We start from the raw sequence: 26,456 nt of genomic DNA, 5'->3' as shown, positions 1-26,456 counted from the left end.
ATTTAATGGAAATTGTAAAAACAAAGAACAAGTGTACACCTTGGCTTCCACAGAAAGCCTCGCGTTCCTCCTTTCCCCAAACCTTTCTCAGAGCAAGTAACTAAATTTTGTGTGGAAAACTCCAAGCACGCTCGGTTGAAGGAAACCGGGATACTTCCAAAAGGAGGGTGCATTTTAAATGACTGAGCTTAAACTTTCAGTGAGGAGACAGTTGATTCCCAGCCAGGTGACGAAAGAAAAGCCTAGCCAGGTGTTATGTACTGAAGTTCTCACCCTGGGCCAGCAGGGGGATACTGTAGATAGTTATGCAAATGAAGGATAGAAAGTGATGTTCAGTGATTGGCTAGTTACAGAAAATGGTTACTGTTGCATTCTAGTGGAGCTCTATATAAGCAGGCTGACTGAGCTCCTCAGTTCAGTTCTGTTCCAGCTTACAAATAAAGAGCTGCTTTGGAAGAATCGCTGTGCCGTCTGATATGTTCGCCCACAACTTAACACCAGGTATCTTGCATTTGGGTGAAGGGGGAGATCACACGCAGAAACACACCTCTGTTCGCTTTTGGTGATGTGGTGGCAGTAGAAACTCTCTACCTCTCAACGCAAGTTAGTGGAATAAATAGGAAGATGGCATGGACAGGGCATTTTTGACTGTTAAGTAAAAGACTTGAGCGTCAGCCACCAGAGCTGGACTGACAGAGGAAGAAGCAGGACTTTGAAAACCTGTCACTGCGTCGTCCTTACCAGCCAATCTCCCAGGACCTTCCAGCCTCTTCAAAGTAAGTGAGGCATGTCTAGGGCTCTCGGTGGAGTATGGAGGGGAAGTCGCTATCATGCTTGTCAGGCAGCTTCAAAAGATCCCTGTAGGGACCTATTCCCCAAGATCATTTGTTGGCGCCATGCAGCCTCTGACAATTATAAAAATGACTAAGGTGACCCACTAACCTGAAATGCCTTCTTTCCTTGTTCCTTCCCCAAGCCTCACCGGCTTTCGTTTACATCAGGAGCCCATGCTGTATCTATTCCCTTCTCCCACATTCTCACCTGCATTTCCTACTGGTGGATTAAAAGGGGGGTGGGGAGAGGAGGAAAGGAAACGGTTTTATTTTGTCACCAAATTGACAGGTGTAATTTTGAAAGTGGCACTGCTGTCATATCGTTTGATCTGCACATACCAGTTTGTTGAAAGCAGCGGTTGCCTGTCATCTGCATCAGTGACTATCAGATGAATTAGGGTGGCTTTGAATCCATCAAAAATTGACCTCCCGAGGAATGCAGAGACCCAGAGTGATTTCACTGTTTGGGCAAAAGCGTCATCTGTTGTAATGTTTTGCCACTTTCTGCTCCCATGTCTACCCTACATGAATTCCCTAGGTGTGAGAGTTTCATATCCTCCTTAAATACACATACACACACACCACTTGAGCAATTTTTATCTGGCCTGATAGCTCACCAAATTTTAATCAACTTTCCCCTACATTCTGACCGACTGCAAATAGGTTGCATCTTCTCAGCATGTAGGATTTAGCAGAAATGATAAGTTCTTCCAGATCTAGCTTTCAAGCACTGTATCTTTTCATCCTACAGCCAGGGACCTGTAAAGTAAAAAAATCATGAAACAGTATACAAAATAGTTGAAGCTTAAATTGTACGTGATGAACAGGCTTCATTTCACAATGGGTTTTTCTGCTGCCTGGTCCCTAAGCAAATGATGTCATCTGGCTCCATGTTGTTGGAGAGCGAATGTGGCTTAGAAAACTAAATATAAGTTCCAATAGCTATTCAGGAAGCTGCTGAAAATGCTCATAGCAAGGATATATAAAGGTAAAGGTACCCTTGCCCGTTTGGGCCAGTCTTGCCAGACTCTAGGGTTGTGCGCTCATCTCACTCTATAGGCCGGGAGCCAGTGCTGTCTGCAGACACTTCCGGGTCATGTGGCCAGCGTGACAAGCTGCATCTGGCGAGCCAGCGCAACACACGGAACGCCATTTACCTTATCGCTGGTAAGCGGCCCCTATTTATCTACTTGCACCCGGAGGTGCTTTCGAACTGCTAGGTTGGCAGGCGCTGGGACCGAACGACGGGAGCGCACCCCGCCGCGGGGATTCGAACCGCCGACCATGCGATTGGCAAGTCCTAGGCCCTGTGGTTTTACCCACAGCGCCACCCGCTTCCTAAGGATATATACACACTCATAAAAACTACCTCTGTTTCTTTTGAAGCAATGGGGAATTCTTAGGTGGAAGGATTTTGGGACAGACCAGGGAGACCTGCTGCTAATATCTTAACAGTGTTGATTAGTTAGGAAATTCTGGTTAAGAAAGAACCAGGGTTAGTCAGAACACCAACAGCAGCCTTAACAATGATTTAAAACGCCAGTGGGAATTTCTGCACGAGGAGAATTTCTGCATGGCTGTTCCATACACTCCGGACCTGTTAACCATGGTAAAGAGACTAGGTACTTTATTTACATTTGTATTAGTCTTTTTGAACCGTCATTGAAAACCGCATGCTCAATTCAGAATTATAGTGCAGTGTTTGAAGACATCCTTTCTTCCTTTGCGCAGAACTGCTTCCTTTGTTCTTCATTCTTCCTCCTTCGCAGACCTGCAGTGCTCTCTTTTTTCCTCTAATTTGAACAATGGTTGAACTTCTGGCTAATGCTCAAGGCTTTTGCTATAGTCAACCAGGGAAGAATCTGTAGAATGAATGTTTGCCCGAAGGCTGTATAATATCTCTGACTAATATAAGCAGAAGCGGAATGTCTGATGAATGAGGCTTCACTGTGTTTGCAGACTCCAGGGTGGAAGTTGGCTCTTAACGTTACATGCAATTCCTGAAAATATTACTTGGACGGGCTTGAATTAAACTTTGCTTTTAAGGAAGAGCTCTTCAGTTGCACTGGAGCCTGCCAGTATGATGCATCTGTAGAGAATTTGTGGAGTAGGGGAACATCTTGCTTTTGTTACCGTCTTAATTGCAATAGCATTGTGATGTGTCTGTTGGCTTCAGAACCCAGAATGTTTAGCTGCTGAGTAGATTCTGATTAGTAAAAACTTTGGGGCCCGATGTGTATTGAAAGCAGAGTTCTTGCCCGATGAGACAATTAAAGCCCGGCATTTGATGGTTAGACATGCAAAGCAACATCTCAGGATAAGATACAGTTCTACTTAATTTCACTGGTTTTCAAACGTGATGCCTACAGGGAACGCTTTGTATGAACTTGTCTGCCAAGCAGGGCTTGCATATAGATCTTGGAGTGTGCAAAGGATTCTGGGGAATGTTATAAACGTGCACATTTAGTTCACATGAGATATTTGTTGGCAAGGCCTGTTACACCTTGCCATCACTGTATACAAACTGTGTGTACGTTTCGAAGGGCAATTAGTGCATCATATCAGTAGAATGTAGTGTAGGTGGCCACAACAACGAACTACGAGATCTCTTAGGAATAATATGGACATTTAATATGAATTAGCAATTATGCAGTTAGTGCTCGATGGTGCCGTTGCCTTTTTGCTGCTTCACAAAGATCCAGCTCTCACTCTGTGCAGCATCTATGTGCCTTGGTCAGGCCACACCTGGAATGCTCTGTCCAATTCTGGGCACCACAATTTAAGAAGGATGTTGACAAGCTGGAACGTGTGCAGAGGAGGGCAACCAAGATGATCAAGGGTCTGGAAACCAAGCCTTACGAGGATCGATTGAAGGAGCCGGGTATGTTTAGCCTGGAAAAGAGGAGGCTGAGAGAAGATAGCCATCTTCAAATATCTCAAGGTCCATCATATGAAAGAGGGCACAGCTTGTTTTCTCCTGCTCTGGACTTGAACCCATGGCTTCAAGTTACAAGCAAGGGGATTCCCACTAAATGTCAGGAAGAACTTTCTGACAGTAAGAGCTGTTTGGCAGCGGAACAGTCTTCCCCGGGAGTTTGTGGTCTCTCCTTCCTTGGAGATTTTCAAGCAGAGGTTGGATGGCCATCTGTCATGGGTGCTTTAGCTGAGATTCCTGCATTGCAGGGGGTTGGACTAGATGTCCCTTGGGTCCCTTCCAACTATACAGCTCGATGATTCTATGTAATTGAGAATCCTGGCATGTCTGGGGGATTTTCAGTTATGGAAAGTACATTTGATTGATTGATTGATTGATTGATTGATTGATTAAAGTTCCTTTTATATTACCTTTCAGGATCATAGATCATCCCAAAGCAGCTTAGGAAAAATCAGCCATTGCCAACCTCATGCCCTCCAGATGTTTTAGACTATGGCTGTGCCGCCTGGGGACTATAGGAATGGCAGCCCAGAACATTGGATTCAGCAGCTCAAGTGACACCTAACCCCATAGGAAATATTTTACTTGCTTGATTCTCAAACCCTCCAAGGATCATCTCTCCCTTTGGAGACTTGACAGTCTGAGGTCCAGTGCGCACGATACAGCTGCCAAATTATACTGAGTCCATATCTGCAGCAACTTCTTGCATGGCCAGTTGACTCACTGTAGAGTTTTGAGAATTATTTTTTTTGACGTCACTGCAGACTTTAGCCAGAGAATTGCCACAAATCTGTGTGGTGGACTTGTGTAGACAACCACTTGGCGGATCGTTTTTAATGTAGCCTCTATGCAGCAGGTTTTTTTTTTATGTGCAGAGGCCCGAGGCCAGGATTAATCTGAGTTGGGAGTTTTAATAATCACTAGGCTTTAATTTGATTTTTACTTGGCTTTTATTTGGGTATGGATATAGATCTATATACACAAAATGTTGCCTGTCCTGGTCTTTTGGGATATTTTGGGGGGAAGGAATTTAGATAAACCTGGAACTTGATTGTGGTTAAATTGATCTGCCCTGTTCATTACAGCAGCAGCAGATGCCATGTGAGCCGCGTTGTAAGCATATAATTGGGATTCCTTCATGCTGATGTTTTCTTGCAGGTGCTGGATTGGATCGAAAACCATGGAGAAGCTTTCCTTAGCAAACACACAGGGGTTGGTAAATCGTTGCATCGAGCCAGGGCGCTGCAGAAACGCCATGAAGACTTCGAAGAAGTGGCACAGGTAGGACTCACCCACAAAATCTTCATTTTAGTATGTTGAAACTTAGCTTGTAAAATAATGTACTGCAAGCCTTGGGGGGGGGATATGGAATAGTTTGGAATTTTGGCTGATGTATCGTACAAAGGCGGGACGCAGGTGGCGCTGTGGGTTAAAGCCTCAGCGCCTAGGACTTGCCGATCGAAAGGTCGGCGGTTCAAATCCCTGCGGCGGGGTGCGCTCCCGCTGCTCGGTCCCAGCGCCTGCCAACCTAGCAGTTAGAAAGCACCTCCGGGTGCAAGTAGATAAATAGGGACCGCTTACCAGCGGGAAGGTAAACGGCGTTTCCGTGTGCGGCTCTGGCTCGCCAGAGCAGCGATGTCACGCTGGCCACGTGACCCGGAAGTGTCTCCGGACAGCGCTGGCCCCTGGCCTCTTAAGTGAGATGGGCGCACAACCCCAGAGTCTGTCAAGACTGGCCCATACGGGCAGGGGTACCTTTACCTTTACCTTTTATCGTACAAAGAGCAGCAGTCCCCAGAGCTGGGTGATACTATGATTCATTGTCTGAACCAGTATAGCATTCACATTGTGAACTTTTTGAGCTGCCGGTACATCGTGGCTCCCCAGCCACTGCGCCTCAAACCAAGAAGTTGCAGCTGACCATGATTTTAAAGTTGGCTTCTGAATCCTGGCTTGTTTGGGAGCCGTTGAAAGTAGTTCCCTGAACAGGAAGCTATGGTTAACGACATCACAAGCAACCTAGCGAAAAACAGATCTGTAAACCGCTGATCATCTTTATTAAGACAGAGCTTTACTTTTGTGGTCCACTGAGTTTAACCAGAACTGTTTGTGTTTCAAATATAAAGCACTGGAATTCAGCCAGGAATTCGGCCAGTTCTGGAGTTCCTTTCTTTCATTCTTGATGTTCAAGGTGGCGGTGTGGAAGAACTATTCATCTAGGATTATGTGCCATTGGCATCCCATCAGTTTGGAAATAGCTCTTGTCAGTGGGTTCTAAGTTCTGTGCTCCTGGTCTGTGTCTTGTGTTCTCGACAGAGATTTGTTTTCCAAATTGCTAGGCCACCTTTCAGAGCTGACCCTCCCAAGGCAGCTCACAACATTGCAAACACTAACAATTCATAATACAGTCATAATACAGTCATACAGTCATCGAACTTCATCTGTTCCGGAAATCCGTTCAACTTCCAAAACGTTCAGAAACCAAAGTCTGGCTTCTGATTGGCTGCAGGAAGTTCCTGCAGCCAGTCGGAAGACACGGAAGCCCTATTGGACATTCAGCTTCCAAAAATAGTTTGCAAACAGGAAAAGTCGCTTCCGGTTTTGTGGCATTTGGGAGCTGAAACATTCAAGAACTAAGCTGTTCGAAAACCAAGGTACGACTGTAATAGATTACAATCCCTAAAGTTGCAGTCTAAAAATGTCAGCCAAATAAAACACTATCAATATTAAAAAAGTATAAATAAAAAATATAAAAACAAGCAGGGTGGAATAAAAAATAGAAACGGCAACCAGGAGCCCTTTGAATGTTGAACGGCTGTGCTGTGCGTTGGGTACAAAAATTTAGAGGAACTGAACAAAGTTAGCTATGAAATTGACAAACTTCAGTGGATCAGGTGCTTGTGGGTTGTTGTTTTTTTGGTAAACTTGGGGGAATCTCTTCCTACAGATGTGTTGTAAGATTATGGTAGAGATTACCATATTTTTCCATGTATAAGACTAGGTTTCCCCCTAAAAAATAATGTCAAAAATTTGGGGACGTCTTATACATGGATACCTCTCCTACCATTTTCTTAAATCAGAGTCCCCCAAAATTGGGGGCGTCTTACAGACAGAAAAATACGGTAAATCCCTGCAGAAATTTCCTTTTTGCAATAACCTTTGCCCTGGTTTTTCTGTAGAATACATACACCAATGCAGACAAGTTGCTAGAAGCAGCTGAGCAGCTAGCGCAGACAGGAGAGTGTGACCCCGAAGAGATTTATCAGGCAGCACACCAGTTGGAAGACCGGATTCAAGATTTCGTTCGGCGTGTAGAGCAACGCAAGATTCTCTTGGACATGTCCGTGTCTTTTCACACTCACGTTAAAGAGGTAAGTAAGCAGCAAAGTGTATACGTCAATGATAGTTCTGGGACCATAGTTTAATGTAAGCCAGTTTCAAACTAGCTTGGGCAAGGATGACTTCAGATTTGATGGAGTCCTTGCAAACTGTCCTCTGGCGGACCTCCTCTTCTGACTGTGCGCTTTGGCAAGCTAATGCTTTCCCTGGGCCTAAGTTATATTTCCCAGAGCTAGGGGACTCGTTATTTTTATTTATTATGAAATTACATCCCGCATTTCTGCAAAAGTACACTGGGCGGCCTGGGCAAAGTTGAGACGGTGCAAAATACGACAAATATGCAACCTAAAAACCATCAACAGTTAAAAATGAACAAACTGATCACGCAGTAGAAGATTGGGAGTTGTGGAACTGCAATCGTTTCCCTCCGCTGGCTCCCAATATCTTTTGCCACCCTTAACCAGGGTTATCTTTTAACTGAGATTTGGAGCCAGGTTCTGGATCTGCTTCCACAGTTCTGATCTCTGATAACAAGTGTGTCAGGTAGAAGCGAAGGCTCTCAGCCGAGGAAGGGCCTGGCGCTTTTCACAATTCCTGCCTGACCAGGATTTTCAGCTCTTTGTCAGAAGCACTCGGGCTCTTAGTGCTTGTGTTTTGTTTTATCCATTATGTATTTGTCAGCTTCTTTGTGTGGGCATTCACCCCGAAAAGCGGCCTGAAGATATTTTAAGTAGGAAAACCGTTCTCAGCAAGCTCATAAAACCTACCATTGCTTGAGGCAGTTTGAAGCCATGCCATTAAGTTTGTAGCAAATATCTGCTCATCTTCTGCATAGAGTATGAATCTTCAGTGCAGGGCTGACCCAATGCATTTTCTTTTGGCCTGAGGTGAAGGCCAAGAAATCCCTCATTCCATGTGCAGAAGTCAACTGGACTGACAGTTGAATATTACTTCATTGTTGGTGACAGAAAAACATCCTCACCCCCACCGTACCTTGGAAAGCAGGCTAGTTTTGGAGGCATAAGGCAAGGCATGTGGCAGCTGCTTCACCCTGCCTAATAGCAGAGCTGGCCCCCACATAGGTGGAAATCTCCCTCTGTCTTCTTAAACTCCAAAGTCAAAACAAAAAAAATTCCTTCCAGTAGCACCTTAAAGACCAACTAAGTCAGTTCTTGGTATGAGCATGCACACTTCTTCAGATACACAGTCAGTTGTTCTCAGCCGCCTTAATTATAAAGTTTACTCTACGGAGAAAAATCTAATTTCCCTTTTTCCAGGAACAAAATCATTGTTCCCATTGATCTCTTGCGCCTCTGAGCTGCAATTTAGGCCATTTTCGAAGTTCAAATGTTTCCCCTTGGCACTTGAAGCTACTTTCTCTTACCTCATTACATAGCAACTTCCTGTCTGCCGTGTTCTCACCCTTACTCTGGATGTAACACGCAAACAGCAAGCTTGGCTCTGAATCAGAATGGCTTTTATGATCTCGGTGTAGCATTGCTCAATTTGTTTGCCCCAGAAAGCATTGTCTGTCTTTCCATTATTTGCGAATGGCAATCTCCACTTTGAGGCGGGAAGGTTTCTCTGTCGTTTGTATCAGAGGAAATGTTCAGTTGAATTTGGTTTTATGGTGTCCGTTTAGGCTGTATTTTGGCATGTGTGCATTCACATGCATGCAGCATGTGTGTGCAGTGAAACCTCATGTTACGTACCGTCCTCCTTGTGAACGCTTTGGGTTACAAGCTCCTCTAACCCAGAAGTAGATGCTCCCAGTTGTGAACTTTGTCCTGGGACACAAGCGGAAGTCACGCAGCGGGAGGTGCCATTAGCGAAAGCGCGCCTCATGTTACGAGCGGTTTCCGCTTAAGGACAGACCTCCGGAACTAATTAAGTTCGTAACCGGAGGTACCACTGTACATAGATGTGTCCCTGCCTTTCTGCAGACTTGGGAGAGAAAAGCTGGGTTTCAGTGGCAACTAAAAGTAGATGTCTGCCTGTGTCCATATCTGTTAGTGTTTGTTCTAAAACATAAGTTGTTCTTTGGTTCTGAAAGGGCTTGCAACTAATTCTGGCAAGAAGGCATTGATTGAAAGGAGCTCGTGCCATGATGAAGGTCACCTGCCAGAAGGATCTTAAATAAAACCTTAAGATGTACTACTTGAGTAAAAATCGGAAGCGGCTTTGATGGAGGATACAATTAGATGTGATTCATAAACGTTGGGAAGCCAGCGCAGATGTATTGGAATGGTGCCTAGCTTTCCCCCAGTGCAGAGAAATAATACCCTGGCTTCAAACCTGCCCCCTCCAATTTCTCTGCATCTATTCCTTGTCTTAGTTATGGCAATATTCCATGGTGTGTTAAGGAAATATTCTATCTAACCTACCAACAGTGCAGCTGTAATTTAATGTGAATTCCTGGTGCTGTTTTTAGCAACCCCTGTGATAACTGGAATGAGTATATTGGAGGTGGATCAGGGAAGCTTAGGTTTGAATCTCAGTTCAGCCATCAAGTCCACAAGGGGATCTGGGACCAATTTGTCTGTCCCAACCTAACCTTCAAGGTGATCGTTGGCAGTAGGGGGCAACCCAGTCCTGCTTTGTGCTTTATGGAAGAGAAATGGGATACAGGTGTGGTTGATAAATAAGCAACCAATCAGCAGGCAGGAGCCTGAGAGGAGGATATGATAGCCATCTTCAAATATCTTAAGGGCTGTCACACGGAAGATAGAGCCAGCTTGTTTTCTCCTGCTCTGGAGACCTGAACAGATGGATTCAAGTTGCAGGAGAGGTGATTCTGAACGAGCATCAGGAAGGACTTTCTGATGGTGGGAGCTGTTTGACATGGATCAGACTGCCTTAGAAGGTGGTTTACTCTCCTTCATTGGAGGTTTTCAAGCAGAGACCTGTCATGGATGCTTTAGTTGAGATTCCTGTGTGGCAGGGGGTTGGCCTAGATCAGTGTTTCCCAACCTTGAGTCTCCAGCTGTTTTTGGACTACAGTTTCCATCACCCCTAATCACTGGTCCTGCTAGCTAGGGATTATGGGAGTTGTAGTCCAAAAACAGCTGGAGCCCCAAGGTTGGGAAACACTGGCCTAGATGACCCTCAGGGTCCCTACCAACTCGACAATTCTAGGGTACTGTGCATATTAAGTTGTGCTGCGCTGAGGTAAGGCATGTGAACTCGGTTTGAGTAACTATTGTGGCATTGTTCTTCCTGCTTGATTGCAATACAGTGGTCCTTCGGGGTGCAAACGGGATCCGTTCTGGAGCCCAGTTCGCATCCTGAACAGAACATGACGCGTCTGCACGTGCGCATTTCGCCGCTTCCGCGCATGCGCGTGACATCATTTTGACCGTCTGCGCCAGCAGCGAGACCCGGAAGTAACGGCTCTGTTACTTCCAAGTCGCCGCAGAGCGCAACCCAAAAATACTTATCCTGAAGCATATTTATCCCGAGGTATGACTATAAGATGGTTTTGTGCCATGGCCAGGTGTTGCAAGAAAAGTGATGGCACCCTGTGGTGTCATTGGGAAATATGGCAATTTGCACCTTGCTGATTGGAGGAGACGGTGATTTCTCTGCACCAACCTTGGATATTATCAATGGAATCCATTTGCACGTGCAAGTGGGAATCGCACACGGACCTTCCCACATTGGCGAGGGCGGCCCATCCTGTTTTTGCCGCCTGAGGCGAAACGAGAAGGTAACACCCTGTTTGCGTGCCACCCACCCTAGCCTTGCCACTATAGTTACTCAAACGAGTTCACACGCCTTACCTCAGCTCAGCACAACTTAATATTGTACTAGCGCCTCAGTAAGGCTGTGTGAGGACTTCGTGATATTTCACAGGATTCTCGTCGAGGTCTTGCCAGAACCTGGAAGCCTCTGTAGCTGCGTCTCCTCCTGCAGAGACGGCCCTTGGATTCTGCCGCCTGAGGCGCTTTCCTCACTCTGCCTCATGGGTGGGCCAGTCCTGCACATTGGCAACAACCAGATTAATAGTGGGTGCCATTCCCAAATGTTGACAGATTTGTGTTTCTTGCGGTGTTCATATCAACCAGGCCCCTAATTCCTCGCCTCAGATGTGGAAGGTGAACTTAACTTCACAAGTAACTGGAGAGCCAGTGTGGTGTAGTGGTTAAGAGCGGTGGACTCGTAATCTGGTGAACCGGGTTCGCTTCCCCGCTCCTCCACATGCAGCTGCTGGGTGACCTTGGGCCAGTCACACTTCTCTGAAGTCTCTCAACCCCACTCACCTCACAGTGTTTGTTGTGGGGGAGGAAGGGAAAGGAGAATGTTAGCCGCTTTGAGACTCCTTCGGGTAGTGATAAAGCGGGATATCAAATCCAAACTCTTCTTCTTCTACTACTTAACACTGATATTCGTTGAATGCTCAGTGGCCCAAAATTATAACCTGGAGGCAAAAGTTCAAAGCATTTTTGCGAGCAGGCTCACAAACCGATTTAAACCCAAAACCCAAAGAAAAAACCCTGACCTTTCATGGGTGGTTATTCTTTCAGCTTCAGTGCTCAAATGGATCGTGAACTGAGCATCTTGTCTGGCTTTGCCTTGTGCCTGTAGTTAGGAGCTGAGTGAGAGACTCTGTCTTGAGCAAGATGAGTAGGAAAAGGAGTCTTGTTTACAGCAACAGTTGCTTAGATGGAAACCCCAGGGCAGGGATTAATGGCAGAAAACCTTCGGCCATTTCCCAGAGTGCCGCTTATCAACATTCCCTGAGTAATGCAAAGTCGGGATGGGAGGTTGTTCAAAAGGTGCTTTGAGTAATGTCTGCATGTGTCTGCGCTCATAACGTTTTGACTGTCAGCCGTACAAATGTGCATTTAAATAACTCCCTTTCCTCCAATGGGAAAAGCTGGAACGAGCGCTGGCCAGGTGTTTGCGCAGCGGTGCCAAAGCGCAGGGAACAAATCAACTCTGTCAACTCTTTGTGGAAGATTTCAGCGATGGACCCATAAGTGCCTTAATATTTTTTTCGTGGCAATTGGTACACCACACTCCTCGGTGTCTTGTGAAATGAGATTCCAAATACTTTTTGTGTCAAACTGCCTGTAGTATTTAGAAAGCCATGTCAACTACTTTATCGGTCGTTGGTGCAAGTGTCTTCCTCCTGATTTTCTGCAGAAGTCCAGACTAGATTGGAAGAATAGAGGCCTTTAGTGGCATTAGCTGAGGATTAGCAGGCATGTTCCAAAAGAGTCTGAAGCTTTCGCAGTCTTCAGAAATGAGACTTCACTGCAGAAAGCTAATACAAATTGATCATTTGCTTTTCTTGCCACATTTTCTGTATTTGTGTCACTCGCATGCAACGAATCTCGTGTGATTTTACAGCTGTACAATCAGAAGGGTTTTTAGCACTTAGAGAAAAAGTGCTGTGCCAAACACAAGGCGGTCTGTTTCTCAATCCGCTTTTTTGGGGACATTGCTCCCCTTTTGCTTTACGTTAAAGATGCAAATGGGAAACCAGAAATGGCGCAGCACTATTGCAACATCAGAATAGTCAGGGTACAAGACAGCCACATGGAACAAGTGTCCGCTCTCAGATTCTTTATATCAAACTCTTGAACACTGAGGTAGGGGAAGTAACTCTGAAATGAATCTTAAATTGCTTTAAATTCAAATTGCTTCTGGTGCTTTGATTCCTGAAAAGAGATGGAGGTATTCTGCAAAGTATTCGGTTACATGATTTTACGAACAGGTGGCATGCTCTCTCAGCGAGGGCAGCATGCAAATTTAATTAATTAATAACAGCTGAGAATCTTTACAGCCTCAGAAACACAGTAATATAAGTAACACTATCTCAATATTGCAGGTGGAGGGTGGGGAAATGGAATTGAAAAGCACTGGCTAGCCTAAGGCTCCCTAATGTGTTCAGACTGAGGTGAGACTTGAACTGGGGACTTTATCTGGCTTGCACTCGGAGCCACTATGCTCTACCAGCTGTGAGCAAGGAGTCTCCAGTTTTAGATCTCAGATTTTCCTGAAGACTCGCTGAGTGACTGGAGGAGAGCCGCCGTTTCCCCCCAACGCTCCTCTCCCATCTGCGGCACAGACTGAATAATACTCGGGGGCTGTATAAATGCTAAGTAGCATTATATTCACATCACAACCAATTTTCCGTAAACTGCCAACAGGAAAATGGCAAAGGGAGGGGGGCTGGGAAACCCAATTTGTTTCCCGGTTTGTTTTCTTCAAGCAGGCTTATTTCTTTGCTGATTTTTCTTCTTCCTCCCGCAGCTCTGGACGTGGCTGGAAGAGCTGCAGAAGGAACTGCTGGACGATGTCTACGCAGAGTCGGTGGAGGCCGTGCAGGAGCTGATCAAAAGGTTTGGGCAGCAGCAGCAGACCACGCTTCAGGTGACGGTGAACGTCATCAAGGAAGGCGAGGATCTGATACAGCAGCTGAGGTAAGAGGTTGACTTCCCTGGAAAGAGCAGCTCTGCGTTGTGTTCTGTGCCGTTCCTTCTGTAACGCGCAACCAAATGCGTTTTGTCTGCTTCGGCTGGTCGCCCAGCTGCATCCCTATCTGGACAGAGATAGCCTAACTACTGTTGTCTATGCTCTGGTAACCTCAACATTGATCTGCAGCAGATTCCAGCATATACCGTATTTTTCGCTCTATAAGACGCACCAGACCATAAGACGCACCTAGTTTTTGGAGGAGGAAAAGAAGAAGAAAAATATTCTGAATCTCAGAAGCCAGAACAACAAGAGGGATCACTGCACAATGAAAGCAGTGATCCCTCTTGTTGTTCTGGCTTCTGGGATAGCTGCGCAGCCTGCATTCGCTCCATAAGACGCACACACATTTCCCCTTACTTTTTAGGAGAGAAAAAGTGAGTCTTATAGAGCAAAAAATACGGTAGTTAGCAGAGTAGAACCTTAAACACACTGCAGGATTCCCAGAGGCAATTAAAATTTCATCCAACAGAGCTTTACTGCTACTGAAGGCAGATGAGGATAATGGTCACAAATCCATCACATTCAGGATTGGCACTGTCCATAAGAAATCCAGTTGTAGCAGACTTAACTTAAACTTACAGTAACATAATAAGTCTAAAACCTAAACACTAAGCATACTATGTACAGAACACCACACCAGAAGCAAGAGAGATAGAAAGAGAAAGTGAAACCCAGGCTCCTTCTGGCCTTACTTTTATAGTCAGCATGACCTTGACAGAAAGAGATAAGAGAACCAGTTTAAGCCAGCTGTACTCAGCTTCTCTGAAGGAATAACCCAAACATCAAGCACCTTCTGCTTGTTTCTTTCACACAGAGAAGCTTCCAGAACACTCTTGAATTACAGTGGTACCTCGTCTAGCATCCGCTTCATTGAGCGCCTGTTCCGTCTAACGTCCGTGGCAAACCCAGAAGTACCGGAATGGGTTACTTCTGGGTTTGCCGCATGCGCAGAAGCGCAAACTGCTCCAACCGTGTGCACAGACGCGGTGCTTTGGCCAGCGACCAGGGCTCCAAAACGGATCCTGGTTACAAAACGAGGTAAAGTGCTACCTCGGGTTAAGTACTTAATTCGTTCCGGAGGTCCGTTCTTAACCTGAAACTGTTCTTAACCTGAAGCACCATTTTAGCTAATGGGGCCTCCTGCTCTGCCACGCTGCCGGAACACGATTTCTGTTCTGACGCTAGTCTGTGACCGTATTAATAAATTCATTCATTCTGTTCTCATCCTGAAGCAAATTTCTTAACCTGAAGCACTATTTCTGGGTTAGTGGCGTCTGTAACCTGAAGCGTATGTAACCTGAAGCGTATGTAACCTGAGGTACCACTGTACTACTGTAATTAGAATAGGAAAGATTTCTACACGTCTGATCAATACAGTGGTACCTCCAGTTACGAACGGGATCTGTTCCGGAGGACCAGCCATATCCCGAAAACTTCATAACCGGAGGCACCCTTCTGCACATGGGTGCGGTGTGATTGAGCGTTTCTGCGCGTGCAGAGCACTTCTGCGCATGCGCGCATGGCGAAATCCAGAAGTATACCCTTCTGGGTTTGCTGCGACCATAACCCGAAGATTCCGTAACATGGAGGTTACGCAGCACGAGGTACCACTGCACTTTCTGCACTAAGAAATGCAAATTGACAGACCCTGTGCCCACCTTGCCTTTAGGGACAGACTTTCAAATTCCAATGGCACCCTGTGAGAGCCCAAAATTTTGTACCCCAACCCACCTCCCTCCTTCCGTTCTGCTCAATTCATTATGTCATAGTTGTGGCGTTGAAGAATCCTGTGAGTGTGCTGAAGAATCCTGTGCTAGACACCCAAGCTCTGATTCCTCAGCCCTTGAGGAGACGTGGAAAGGGTTTCCTGAGGGAAGAGAATTTGAAAACCAGTGGCAAGGGCTGGCTCTTCCTCTTCGACTCCCACAGGACAAGAAGGGCAGTGGAGACTACTGTTCACGTACACGTTTCCTTTCAGGTCCTGTTTTCCTACTTAAAAGTTTTTCTCCCCCCCTTTTTAATAGGGATTCTGCCATCTCAAGTAACAAGACCCCCCACAACAGCTCCATCAATCACATAGAGACGGTCCTTCAGCAGCTGGATGAGGCCCAGTCACAGATGGAGGAGCTGTTTCAGGAACGCAAAATAAAACTGGAGCTCTTCTTACAGCTGCGGATATTTGAGAGAGATGCCATTGATGTGAGCCTTCAATTTCTGCAGAAATGTTATGGTTTTTTCCTCCTTTCTCGCCTGAAGGGTGGGCTGGGTTTAAAATGGGGAGTTTCACTAGAAGAGCAAAAATATAAAGCTGTTGGTTGTCTCCTCTGATTGATTTGGTTTCCTTTAACCCCCCACAGAAAGAGACATGACTGGGTACTTAAGGATTGTAATCTCAGTGCTAATGCAGACAGTTATAGCCCTGGGAAAGTTCAATCTATTTTGCTGTCAAGGAGTCTGAATTTACAGCCACCCTCTACCTGTTTTTCAGGAATGTGGTGTGAATGAATGAATATATCTGTAGAGACCAGAAAGAGAGAAAAAAATATAAGTACTCCTTGCAGGTTGCTTTGTTAGTTATCTTCTCCTTTCTCCTGTGTACGTCAGTATTTTAAGTATCAATATATTTATCTCTGCATAAGTGCTCCTGATGTTCCATATGTTTTAGTTTTGGAAAGCTCCACGGACATTGGCAGTTGTTCATTCTATTCTTTTAAATTGCAAGCACAAAACCTTTAATGCCATGCATTGTGCAGCACCCATTTTTAAACTGGTTTTAGTTCAGTCCCTCTTTCACAATCCATGTTCAGAAACGGTGACTTGCATAGATTAGAAGAATCTTTATTTGCATCAGCCACTAGCCATAGCAATAAAACAAAACAAAATGTACTACTGAAAACAGAGGTAAAAACTTAACAATAGAAAATACATTTTGAGGGTTTACATCAATAATCAGATAATAGGACTTATTCTAATTGCCCCCACTAAAACCTCTGAGCAGATGATCCCCAACCACATACTCAATGCTTCCCATTAAATCCATTTTAAAACTTAAGCTGAGGCGAGTGTGAAGTCTTTCTTCCTCCATCCAATATCAGTGTTGCCCACCAATTCTGCCTCTGTTCTTCAGTTCATGTCCCTTGATTTGTGTTCCAGCCAGCTGTTGAACATACAAATGAATGCCTCTGTCCTCTTTCAAACATTGACTGCAAACTAAAGTCTCTTCACCATGAGTTTATGAACAGCCGCTTTGAGATAGATGGCTTATATAGACTTCAGGTCTGGTTTTCATTTGTCAGCTTGTCATCAGCCTCTGTCCTTTAAACTGTCCAATCTGGGTGCTCCATGGAACTTGTCTTTCCCTCGGAAGTGAAGTTCAAAATGTCTCTTACAATCTTTTAGTGCCAGCAGTCTGATTCCAGTTCAAGGAGACCCCACCTTTTCAAATACAGTTTCTCCTGTCCTAAAATGCTACCCAAAGTCTAAAAGCTTCTCGTTGACCCATCAACCCCTTTCACAACCTTGAGACCTTAGTCTTGTTAACTAGACCTGCACATGAAACAAGAACGTCCCATCTAATCATCTTGGTCTGATATCTAGGGCTTCTTTGACTACAATTCCCATAGTCTTTGGTATACCACATACCATGGCTACCAACTCCTGCCAAACGTGCTTGGAAAAGGACAACGCCTTGTTACTGTTAGTGACTTCCTACATCTCATGATGACGGTCTCCTGTTCTCAAGACATTCATTGTCCACAATGTTTGCATCTCTCCAGTGTACCTGAGATTCTCATGTGGGTTCCTTAGTTCTCTTGATCCCCAGGTGTTACAAAAAGCAAACTTGTTCTTGGAGAGTAGACTGCTTTGTTATTTTTTAAACCAAGTGATTGATCCTCTGGTGCCTTTTGAGTTCCACTGGATAGCCACAGCCTTTGTTGTTTTTACTCATGTCCTCAGTGTTTTCTTCTTCTTCAACTTCTCCCGCTTTAGATCATTTCAGACCTTGAGTCCTGGAATGACGAGCTCTCGCAGCAGATGAACGATTTTGACACCGAGGATCTCACCATCGCTGAGCAAAGGCTCCAGCACCATGCGGACAAAGCTTTGACCATGAATAACCTGACCTTTGATGTCATCCACCAAGGGCAGGATCTCCTGCAATACGTCAATGAAGTGCAGGCTTCTGGTAAGATGCATGCCTCCCACCTTAACCAGGTTAATGGATTTATAGAGATTATCTAAGCTGACTTAGGGCACCTGGGGCTCCGCTGACTCTTGAACTGAAAGAATCTCTGAGAATTAGGGCGCACCAGGCTCTGCACATTAGAGGGGGGAAATACCTATTTATTAAAATACATTTCATTATGGATTAACACATATTCTGTTTTTAAATATAGACAGGCACGGTCAGGGCTTTTCAGCTGACCGGTTTCGGCTACTAAGCTCTGCCCTGAATAAGTTCCTGGTGAAAACGTTAACTAACGTAATCTTGAAACCGTAAGCACAGAGGATATGATCCATTGTACACTTTGGTGAATCCAATAGCTTAAGCACACCCTGCTGCTGCTTTTTAAAGGACCTCGTATTTTTAACAAATGCCTTTTGGATGTATCCCATTTCCCTTAAACACCCCCCCCCCCCCCGCATTCAAAAGCAGCCCGCCATTTCTTGTTGTGGTTTGCTGTTGGCAAAAGAGAAGCCTACAGTAGTATATTTTTGCAGAGTTCTGAAAGGCAAGATTGACCCTAAGGAAAGAATTTCATGTCAGACAGTAATAAAATATTTTGGGCACTTAAGAGTCCCTTTTCTCTCTGGTTTATTCTTGCATTCATTGCCTTCCCGCTGTTTTTGGTTTTCTGGTATCAGCTGGTTAGTCATAGGCACAAAGGACAATCAAGCCAGAAACCAAGGGGAGTATTGCTTATAAGCACCAAGACCAGAAGTCAAGGCGTGTCTCTGTTCAAAATAATGGTGGTTAACAGCAAAGCTGATGTATTTGAGCGTCTCCAACAGAAAAAGATTGAAATGATGCTCAATCTTTTGCTGTGTGATTTTTAATTGCACTTTTATATTTTCAGAGCTGTCCAGGACAGAAGTAGCACTCGGGGGGGGGGGGGGGTTTGGAAATCAGCAAAATGTCTGGATTTTTGAAATTTCCCCCAAAAAAGCTCCACAACTTTTTGTGTCCGGAGTTTTACTTCTTGAAATATGGCATTTAAAATTAAATTAAATTTAAATTTAAATTCTGTCGATTTCAAATAGAATATAAGAAACAAAAGAACGGTAAAAATGCAGCTAAGAACAAATGCAAACATTTAACACAATGGATGTGCTTGTCTGCCGTTTTTGGCCACAAATGCATGGACACACCGTGGACAATCTGAATGAAGCGTGTGGTCTGCTGGTGATCTGAGGAGCGTCCTGCAGCCAATGAGAAACCATGATTTGGTTTTTGAACGTTTTGGAAGTCGAACGGGCTTCCAGAACGGATTCCGTTTGACTTCCAAAGTACGACTTTATATATTGGGTCAGCAAACTTTTCCACCTGCGGGCCGCATCGCCTGCACGCAGGAGCATGCATACCCATGCGCATGCACACACGCCCATCGCTCTTTCACCGCTGGCTTTCGGAGCCATGGCAGGGGGGGGAGAGGAGGCGTCTCCGGCTTCCTATTGGCTGCAGGAGCTTCCAGCAGCCAATAGGAAGCTGTGGCTGCGTCCCGGAAATTAGTCCCTGTGCAGAGCAACTGGCGCAGCACGGAGACTGACTGAGCGGGCAGCAAGGGGTGGGGGCCGGTTTAACGATCCACTTGGGCTGTATCCGACGCATGGGCCGTAGTTTGCCAAACCCTGGTATATAACATCACACCAACACAAAAGGCCCCCAACTTTCACTGGCACCTAGCCTGATCAAGAGCCAGATTTTACAACCTGTATAAATTAGCATCTTGTTTTCTGCTGTTGATAGGGGCAAGGTTTTAGGTGGAGCTCCGAAGCACCACAGCAGCACTTCTCCCCTTCCTTGTGCCTCTTCCTTCTGATATGCCAGCAAATAGTACCCACACAGGTGGCGCTGTGGTCTAAACCACTGAGCCTCTTTGGCTTGCTGATCAGAAGGTTGGCAGTTTGAATCCGTGCAAGGGAGTGAGCTCCCGTTGCTCTGTCCCAGCTCCTGCCAACCCAGCAGTTTGAAATCACGCCAGTGCAAGTAGATAAATAGGTACCACTCTGGCGGGAAGGCAAACGGCGTTTCCATGCACTCTGGTTTCCCTCACGGTGTCCCATTGCACCAAAAGCAGTTTAGTCCTGCTGGCACACGTGACCCGGAAAGCTGTCTGTGGACAAATGCCTGCTCCGTCGGCCTGACAGCAAGATGAGCGCCACAACCCCATAGTCACCTTTGACAGGAATCTTTTACTGTTGTTTTTTTTACCCACGCTTGTCTAAATCCAATTTTTCAGGCACTAGGGCTATGCACCCACCTCTAAGAAGGCATAAACCTGAGATATTATGCACACAAATAAATGTGCATGTTACAGTCAGGACACTGAGAGAAAGAAGTATTGGGAAGTCCCAAAATAACTGCTGCAAAAGAATGGGAAATGTTGTAATTGTAAAACTGAAAACTCAAGGGGGGGGGGGAGGTATTTCTGTGTGGTGCTGTGAAGGAACTTCAAATGGTACCTGTGTTTGCCGAGGTGACATTTGCCAATGGTGCTTGCAGGTGTCGAGCTGCTCTGTGACAGAGACGTAGACATGGCAACGCGGGTTCAAGACTTGCTGGAGTTCCTTCACGAAAAGCAGCAGGAGTTGGACCTCGCGGCTGAGCAGCATCGGAAGCACTTGGAGCAGTGCGTGCAGCTGCGCCACCTGCAGGCCGAAGTTAAGCAGGTACGAGTCAGTGCTGTGCTACGTGCCCGTCTGTTCGGTACACAACCTTCTTCATAAAATGGTCACGGGGATAGCGGTTATAGAAGCCTGTTTGAAGAAGCAGCAACCATGACACAACAGCAGTTCCTGTTCATCATTCCACTCTCAAAATCAAATAACTTTCTGGGTCTGCGTCCCTACCCTACAAGTACCAAAATACCATATTCTGTGTGTGGTGATTTTTTTTGCTTAATTTTTTTTAGTCCAAAATTGGGGAGCGTGCTAAACACGGATGTTCAAAGCGCGGGGGTTAATAACGAAGCTGCCTGAATCGACAATCTCCCCCTCAAAAGCTCAGCAACTGTTTTGCAAACTCTCCCCCCCCCCAAAAAAAAACCTCCTCATTTTTGGTTCAGAAAATAGGGGTCATCTTATACTTAGGGGCATCTTAAACACAGAAAAATACAGTACTTTTTTATGTACAAAAACATGACACTGGACTCTATAAAAGATACAGGAGTGGTCTGTAGAAAGTTGCCCCCGGGCAAGTTCCATCGAAATAAATGGGAATTGTAGCATAGATGATGATGAATTATTTTTTTATATCGCCCTTCATCCAAGAATCACAGGGTAGTTTGCTCTATGAAGCCATAAAAATGGAACAGCATGATAACAAACAAAGCAATACCCCCAAAACAACAACAACAATACACAAGTGGTTTGAAAGGCCATAGATTGTTTAAATAGCCGGAGGTTTTGGAGAAGCGAAGCGTTTTCACCCGGCGCCTAAAGAAACATAGAGACCTCTCATTTCTGTAACTGAGCTATGCTGTCAACCAGTGTGGCAGAATGAAACCAGAGGCAACTGGCTAGCCACTGTTAGAAGCTGAACCTGTGGCTTTCAACCAGTGTGCCTTGGCACCCTGGGGTGCCTTGAATGATGGTAGGGGGTGCCGCCAGCAACACTGGCCTCTGTCCCCCTTTCCCTCCCCCCCTTCCTCTGATGCCCTCTCGCGTTTCTGCCTCCCAAAGGCTTGCATAGCTGTTTATTGCAGCAGCCCTGACTACAAGCTCTGCAGGCAAATGGTGCCTCTGGAGCTGGCCAATGGGTTCTGGTTGCCAGGAGCTGAAGCAGCTGCGGAATAGGCAAGCAATTGGGTGAGGGAGCCCAGCCAGTCAGTCTTCCAGCCCTCGCTGTTGGGAATGGACAGATAAGTGGGAGGCTGGGCAAGCAGGCTGGCCTTTCTTGTGCTTGCTGTGTGCAAGGCCTGCCTGGGAGCTGAGTGCCCGGTGCTGAAGGGCAGCTTTTCTGCCATGTAGGCCACTGCCTCCCCAATCTTTGGTCAGTCTCTGTCGGGCTGCTAAGGCTGGGGGCGCATCCCCGTCCCAGGCCCTTGTGGGGCCAGTGTGTGGGGGCACCTCTCTTTGGGGCAGACCAGGGTAGTGGCGGTGGCTGCCCAAAAAACTCCCAAGGAGAGGGGAGATAAGAGAAGGCCGAGGGAACCCCCCCACAAGGGGAGGGTGTTTGGAAAAGGGAGAGAGGCTTCCAGCTCTGGAGGCAAGGGGTGACATAACTGGGCCCCTGAGCTCCACAGGGCTGCCGCAGAGAGTATGTGGTTGGTCAAGGGAGCCGTGGACTTGAAAAGTTTGGAAACCTCTGAGCTGAAGAATTACGACAGTGCAGCGACTTTTAGCTGAAGGGATCCCACAGAGCTCTGCCTACGTTCTTAAACTTCTCGTCGGAGCTGTTCTCAGCAGATTGCTTTGTATGCATCATGGCACCGAAATTGCCTTACTCTGCTGCTTAAATTGCTGCTCTTAATAACTGCTGGGATAGCACTGTATCTCATCTTATCCTTCCTGCGAAGTCTTTTTGAGTGGTGGTGTTTTTAAAAGAAAAGTTTGTTACTTATCAGCAAGCCAGCTTGAGCACTCAGGACATCTGAACATATATGCAGCTGATGCATCTGGTAAATTTTGCCCCCGTTGTCAGAATTATTATTATTATTATTATTATTATTATTGGCATTTTGATTTTGCCTTCCGGCAGATGCGTTTGAGGCCGCTGACAAAAGCTAAAAGTCATCAGTATAAAATAAAAACCAAATGCCAAAAAGCAACAGCAAGCATTACTACCCTCTATGAGTGTAATCTGTAAGGAAATTCACTATAAACTTCAACATGGCCAGCATAGTTTCCATGTTTGCTCCTTCTCAAGAAACTTCCTTCACAGGGGCTCTGGTGGAAACTTAGATTAGGAAATTAGATGGAGGAAATTTAAAATAAACTAGTCAAGTGTTTCACATTTGCATTGTCTCATAGATATGTTCCGTATTCATGTTGATTTATCTCAGTCAATGTGCTAAAAGCTCTTAAGTTACTGTTTGCATTGTGAATTTAAACATATTAGGAGTTGAGGCCAAAATAGTTCTATTTCCCCTCTTTTATCAATTTGGATGAAGTTGGATTGGTGGAATTTACTCACAAAAGACCAGTGAATTAGAAAACCCCCAAACCAGATACATTGATCCCAATTCCGTAGTCTTCCCAATGAAAAGGATTCCCGAATTGAGTTTCTTCTCCACAAGTCTTACGTTGTAAGCCTTTTGGGGGGCGGAAAGCTCTTTTTTATCTGTTGACATAAGTGACCTTGATGCAGAAATACACATTTCATTCTTAAGCCAGGAAGGAAGATGTCTTGCTGTTTTTCCTCTGAGATAGGAAAAGCTTTGCAGCTCGGCAGGTGTTCAGCCAGACAGAGAGAATCGCGTGTTTGCTGTTTGTTGTGTTGGCTTCCTGCGGCACTTGATCCACAGTTCCTTTAGCTAATGACCGCAACTTCCTGCCAGATTTGCTGCTGCTGGACTAGGAGACAGGAGGTTACTTTCTTAGTTGGTTACACCAAACTTTGGCTTCGCTAAAATGGCGGGTGGTATGAATAATCTGATGAGACATGCATTACTATTTTTTAAAAGTTTGCTGTACAAAGATGCAGGCGGTTGATAGTTGAACACTTTGTATTTCTGGTGTGACGTTTCCCTCTGTTCTTTGTGCTCTTTAAAGCGTGTCCCTAACTTTACCCTTTAAGGCTCACGATTTTTGCAGGCGTAATTTCTTTTGAATTAGGTGTCTTCTGTGCAGTCAAGGTAAAAGCAGCCATGCTCTGTAAATACAACAATAATAGTACGGTTTCTGTCTCCCTTGGACGTTTTTCCAGACAGTCTATTTTTAATGTTAATCTTACTTTAATAAAGTACATATCTGCAGTTGGTGTTTTATCTCTTACCAGAAAAAAATGCAGCTACATGTTGAGCTGCCACTAATAAGAATGTTGTGGCTTTGTTTTCTAGATAGTGCTGAGTTTATCCAAAGCATCCATTAACAGGACACAATGGGATTGATCTCCTTTGTTCTTTTTAATCTTCCTTGCAGAGAAAAAGGCTCTGTACTTTTGCGACCATTATTGTAAAATGGTGATCTCTGTAGCACTTGGTCCATCATTGCGAAGGTGCATTGCGCTTTCAAGATCCAGTGCAGTTGCCACACTTACTAGCATGGAGTGATCAGGTGTGAACCATCTCACCCTGCTCCCCCCTTGCACATCGTCTCCCTCCTCTGCTAGGGCGCCCTGTGATACTGAACAATGGTTAACCCTGGCCCACGATGCACCTTTTAGAATCCTGATTAAATTTCCATTCATAGCAATCAAATGTATGGTAAGCCAGGATTTGAGGAGGCGGGAGGAGGGATGGGAGTCCACAGCCCCAAGACATAGTCCCAACCAGGAAATATGCTGTTTCCTCTACGGAAAAGAACAGAAAACCAAAGTATGTTTGGTAATAAGCTGGTGAAAGCTGAGCTTTGGAATGGTCTGATGTTGGCACCATTGTTAACATTGCAGCGTGAAACAAATTCCCCCATCTTTGAGTATTGCTCTTTAACAATAGGAACGTTTTCAGATGTATTGCTCTAGACCAGGGTTTCCCAAACTTGGGCCTCCAGCTGTTTTTGGACTGTAACTCCCATCATTCCTAGCTAGCAGGACCGGTGGTCAGGGATGGTGGGAATTGTAGTCCAAAATGAGCTGGAGACCCAAGTTTGAGAAACTGCTCTAGACGTAAAGAGAACGTTCAAAACCAGCAGTTCTCAAGCTCCCCCCCGCCCCCAGGCCACGCTTTCAGAATAAGAATTTGCTTTCACCGCACCGAATTTTATGTTGTTAAGAAGTACATTGGAAAACCAAAAGAAACAATTCCTAGCAGTGCTTGGTTTATAACATAGGGCACAACTACTTTATCATATGATCGCAGGACATCAAGAAAGTATAAAACAATGCAGGTACATAAGAACATGTATCATTCCCAAAATATAAAGATAAATGAGTGTTATTCAGCACACTGTTAGAATGGTGCTTCTGGATCACAACTGAAATTGTCTTCAGTATCACCCATCCATATTTTGCAAATAAATACAGTGGTACCTCTGGTTACGTACTTAATTCGTTCCGGAGGTCCGTTCTTAACCTGAAACTGTTCTTAACCTGAAGCTCCACATTAGCTAATGGGGCCTCCTGCTGCCGCTGTGACACCACCGCACGATTTCTGTTCTCATCCTGAAGCAAAGTTCTTAACCCGAGGTACTATTTCTGGGTTAGCGGAGTCTGTAACCTGAAGCGTATGTAACCTGAAACGTATGTAACCCGAGGTACCACTGTACTCTGATACTATACTGTATTATACTATATGGAAATGTTTAAATGTTTGGTTTTCCTGGAATCTTCCTGCCACCCCCTTTGAGAACCACTGTCCTAAGCTGTGCTCTCTCCTCCTGCATTTCAGGTATTGGGCTGGATCCGAAACGGAGAGTCTATGTTAAATGCCGGACTGATCACTGCCAGCTCGCTACAAGAGGCTGAGCAACTTCAGCGTGAACACGAACAATTCCAGCATGCAATAGAGGTAAAAGTGTTTTGGTCTATTACTCTCGACTTTGCGGTCCAGCAGAGCGTGCAGAGATACCTTTCGTTCTCTTTTTGCACTTACACTAGAGCAGGCTTCCTCAACCTCCGCCCTCCAGATGTTTTTGGCCTACAACTCCCATGATCCCTAGCTAGCAGGACCAGTGGTCAGGGATGATGGGAATTGTAGTCTCAAAACACCTGGAGGGCCGAGTTTGAGGAAGTCTGCACTAGAGGAACAACTCAGTTTATAAATTCAATTTGCTGGTTACTTTATGGTTCGTGTGTCAGATTGATAATGTTTAAATCTCCCAGTGCCTGTAGATAGCTTAAGAAACAAGGCGGTCCTTGCCTGATTTTTCATGAGTCTGCCGCTAACTATATTTTACACAAGAGGAGAGATGTTAGTCAAACGCCCTTTTGCCTGTTGATGTGTATCAGCCAGCAAAAAAACGACTAAGGTATTTGTCGACATGGCACAACAACCTGTGAAGGGTTCCTAAAGATGCGGAAATAGTATTTTGGCTCTTGCTTAGTGAAAGTCTTCATGCAGAATGTCCCAGATTCAGCCCAGGTCTCCAAAAGACTCTTTTGTAAAATGCTAGAGAACCGCGGCCAGTCAAGGTGGACACAATATTGAGCCTGATTGCTTGCTAGTCGGACTCTGCTTAAAGCAGCTTTCCCGCCTTTTTATGATAGCATCAGCCCTCAGCAGGAAAAATGGAGACTAAAAACTTTGTTCATAAATTTGATTTCTGGTTACCTCTTGAGCAGCATTTGTGGCTATCACTGTGCATTTCACTGGCTGGAATTCATTGCTGAAGATTTATTAACCAAGAGATAGTTCATTTGCTATGGGGGCATCATCATTTTCCATTGCTAAATGCCACACACTACCATGAAGCAATAATGTGGAAAGCCCTCGTGCCACTGCTAACGTGCATCTTAATTTAATGTGCTTCTTTAGTTTAATACGGCTGCCAGACTGGCGACTGGGAGCAGCTGCCAGGACCATATAACACCGGTCCTGAAAGACCTG

General features: G+C 45.4%; 1 protein-coding gene across 6 annotated transcripts in view; it reads left to right on the top strand.

The window, feature by feature from the left end:
• TRIO (trio Rho guanine nucleotide exchange factor) overlaps positions 1 to 26,456 on the top strand; it is a 260,121-nt gene that overhangs the window by 111,493 nt on the left and 122,172 nt on the right. For all 6 annotated transcript variants that reach the window (XR_014566281.1, XM_083747100.1, XM_083747102.1 and 3 more), the window contains exons 10-16: positions 4,927 to 5,049; positions 6,948 to 7,139; positions 13,366 to 13,535; positions 15,615 to 15,789; positions 17,581 to 17,776; positions 20,315 to 20,481; positions 25,299 to 25,418. Coding sequence is in view for 5 of the 6 variants with exons in the window: in XM_083747100.1 (XP_083603226.1) it covers positions 4,927 to 5,049; positions 6,948 to 7,139; positions 13,366 to 13,535; positions 15,615 to 15,789; positions 17,581 to 17,776; positions 20,315 to 20,481; positions 25,299 to 25,418 (1,143 nt within the window). In the remaining variant the exon portion in view is untranslated. The remainder of the gene's footprint in view (positions 1 to 4,926; positions 5,050 to 6,947; positions 7,140 to 13,365; positions 13,536 to 15,614; positions 15,790 to 17,580; positions 17,777 to 20,314; positions 20,482 to 25,298; positions 25,419 to 26,456) is intronic.

Source organism: Podarcis gaigeae (assembly GCF_964106915.1).
Source record: "Podarcis gaigeae genome assembly, chromosome: 7".
NCBI classification, from domain to species: Eukaryota; Metazoa; Chordata; class Lepidosauria; order Squamata; family Lacertidae; genus Podarcis; species Podarcis gaigeae.
This window is presented reverse-complemented; position numbering and strand designations above follow the sequence as displayed.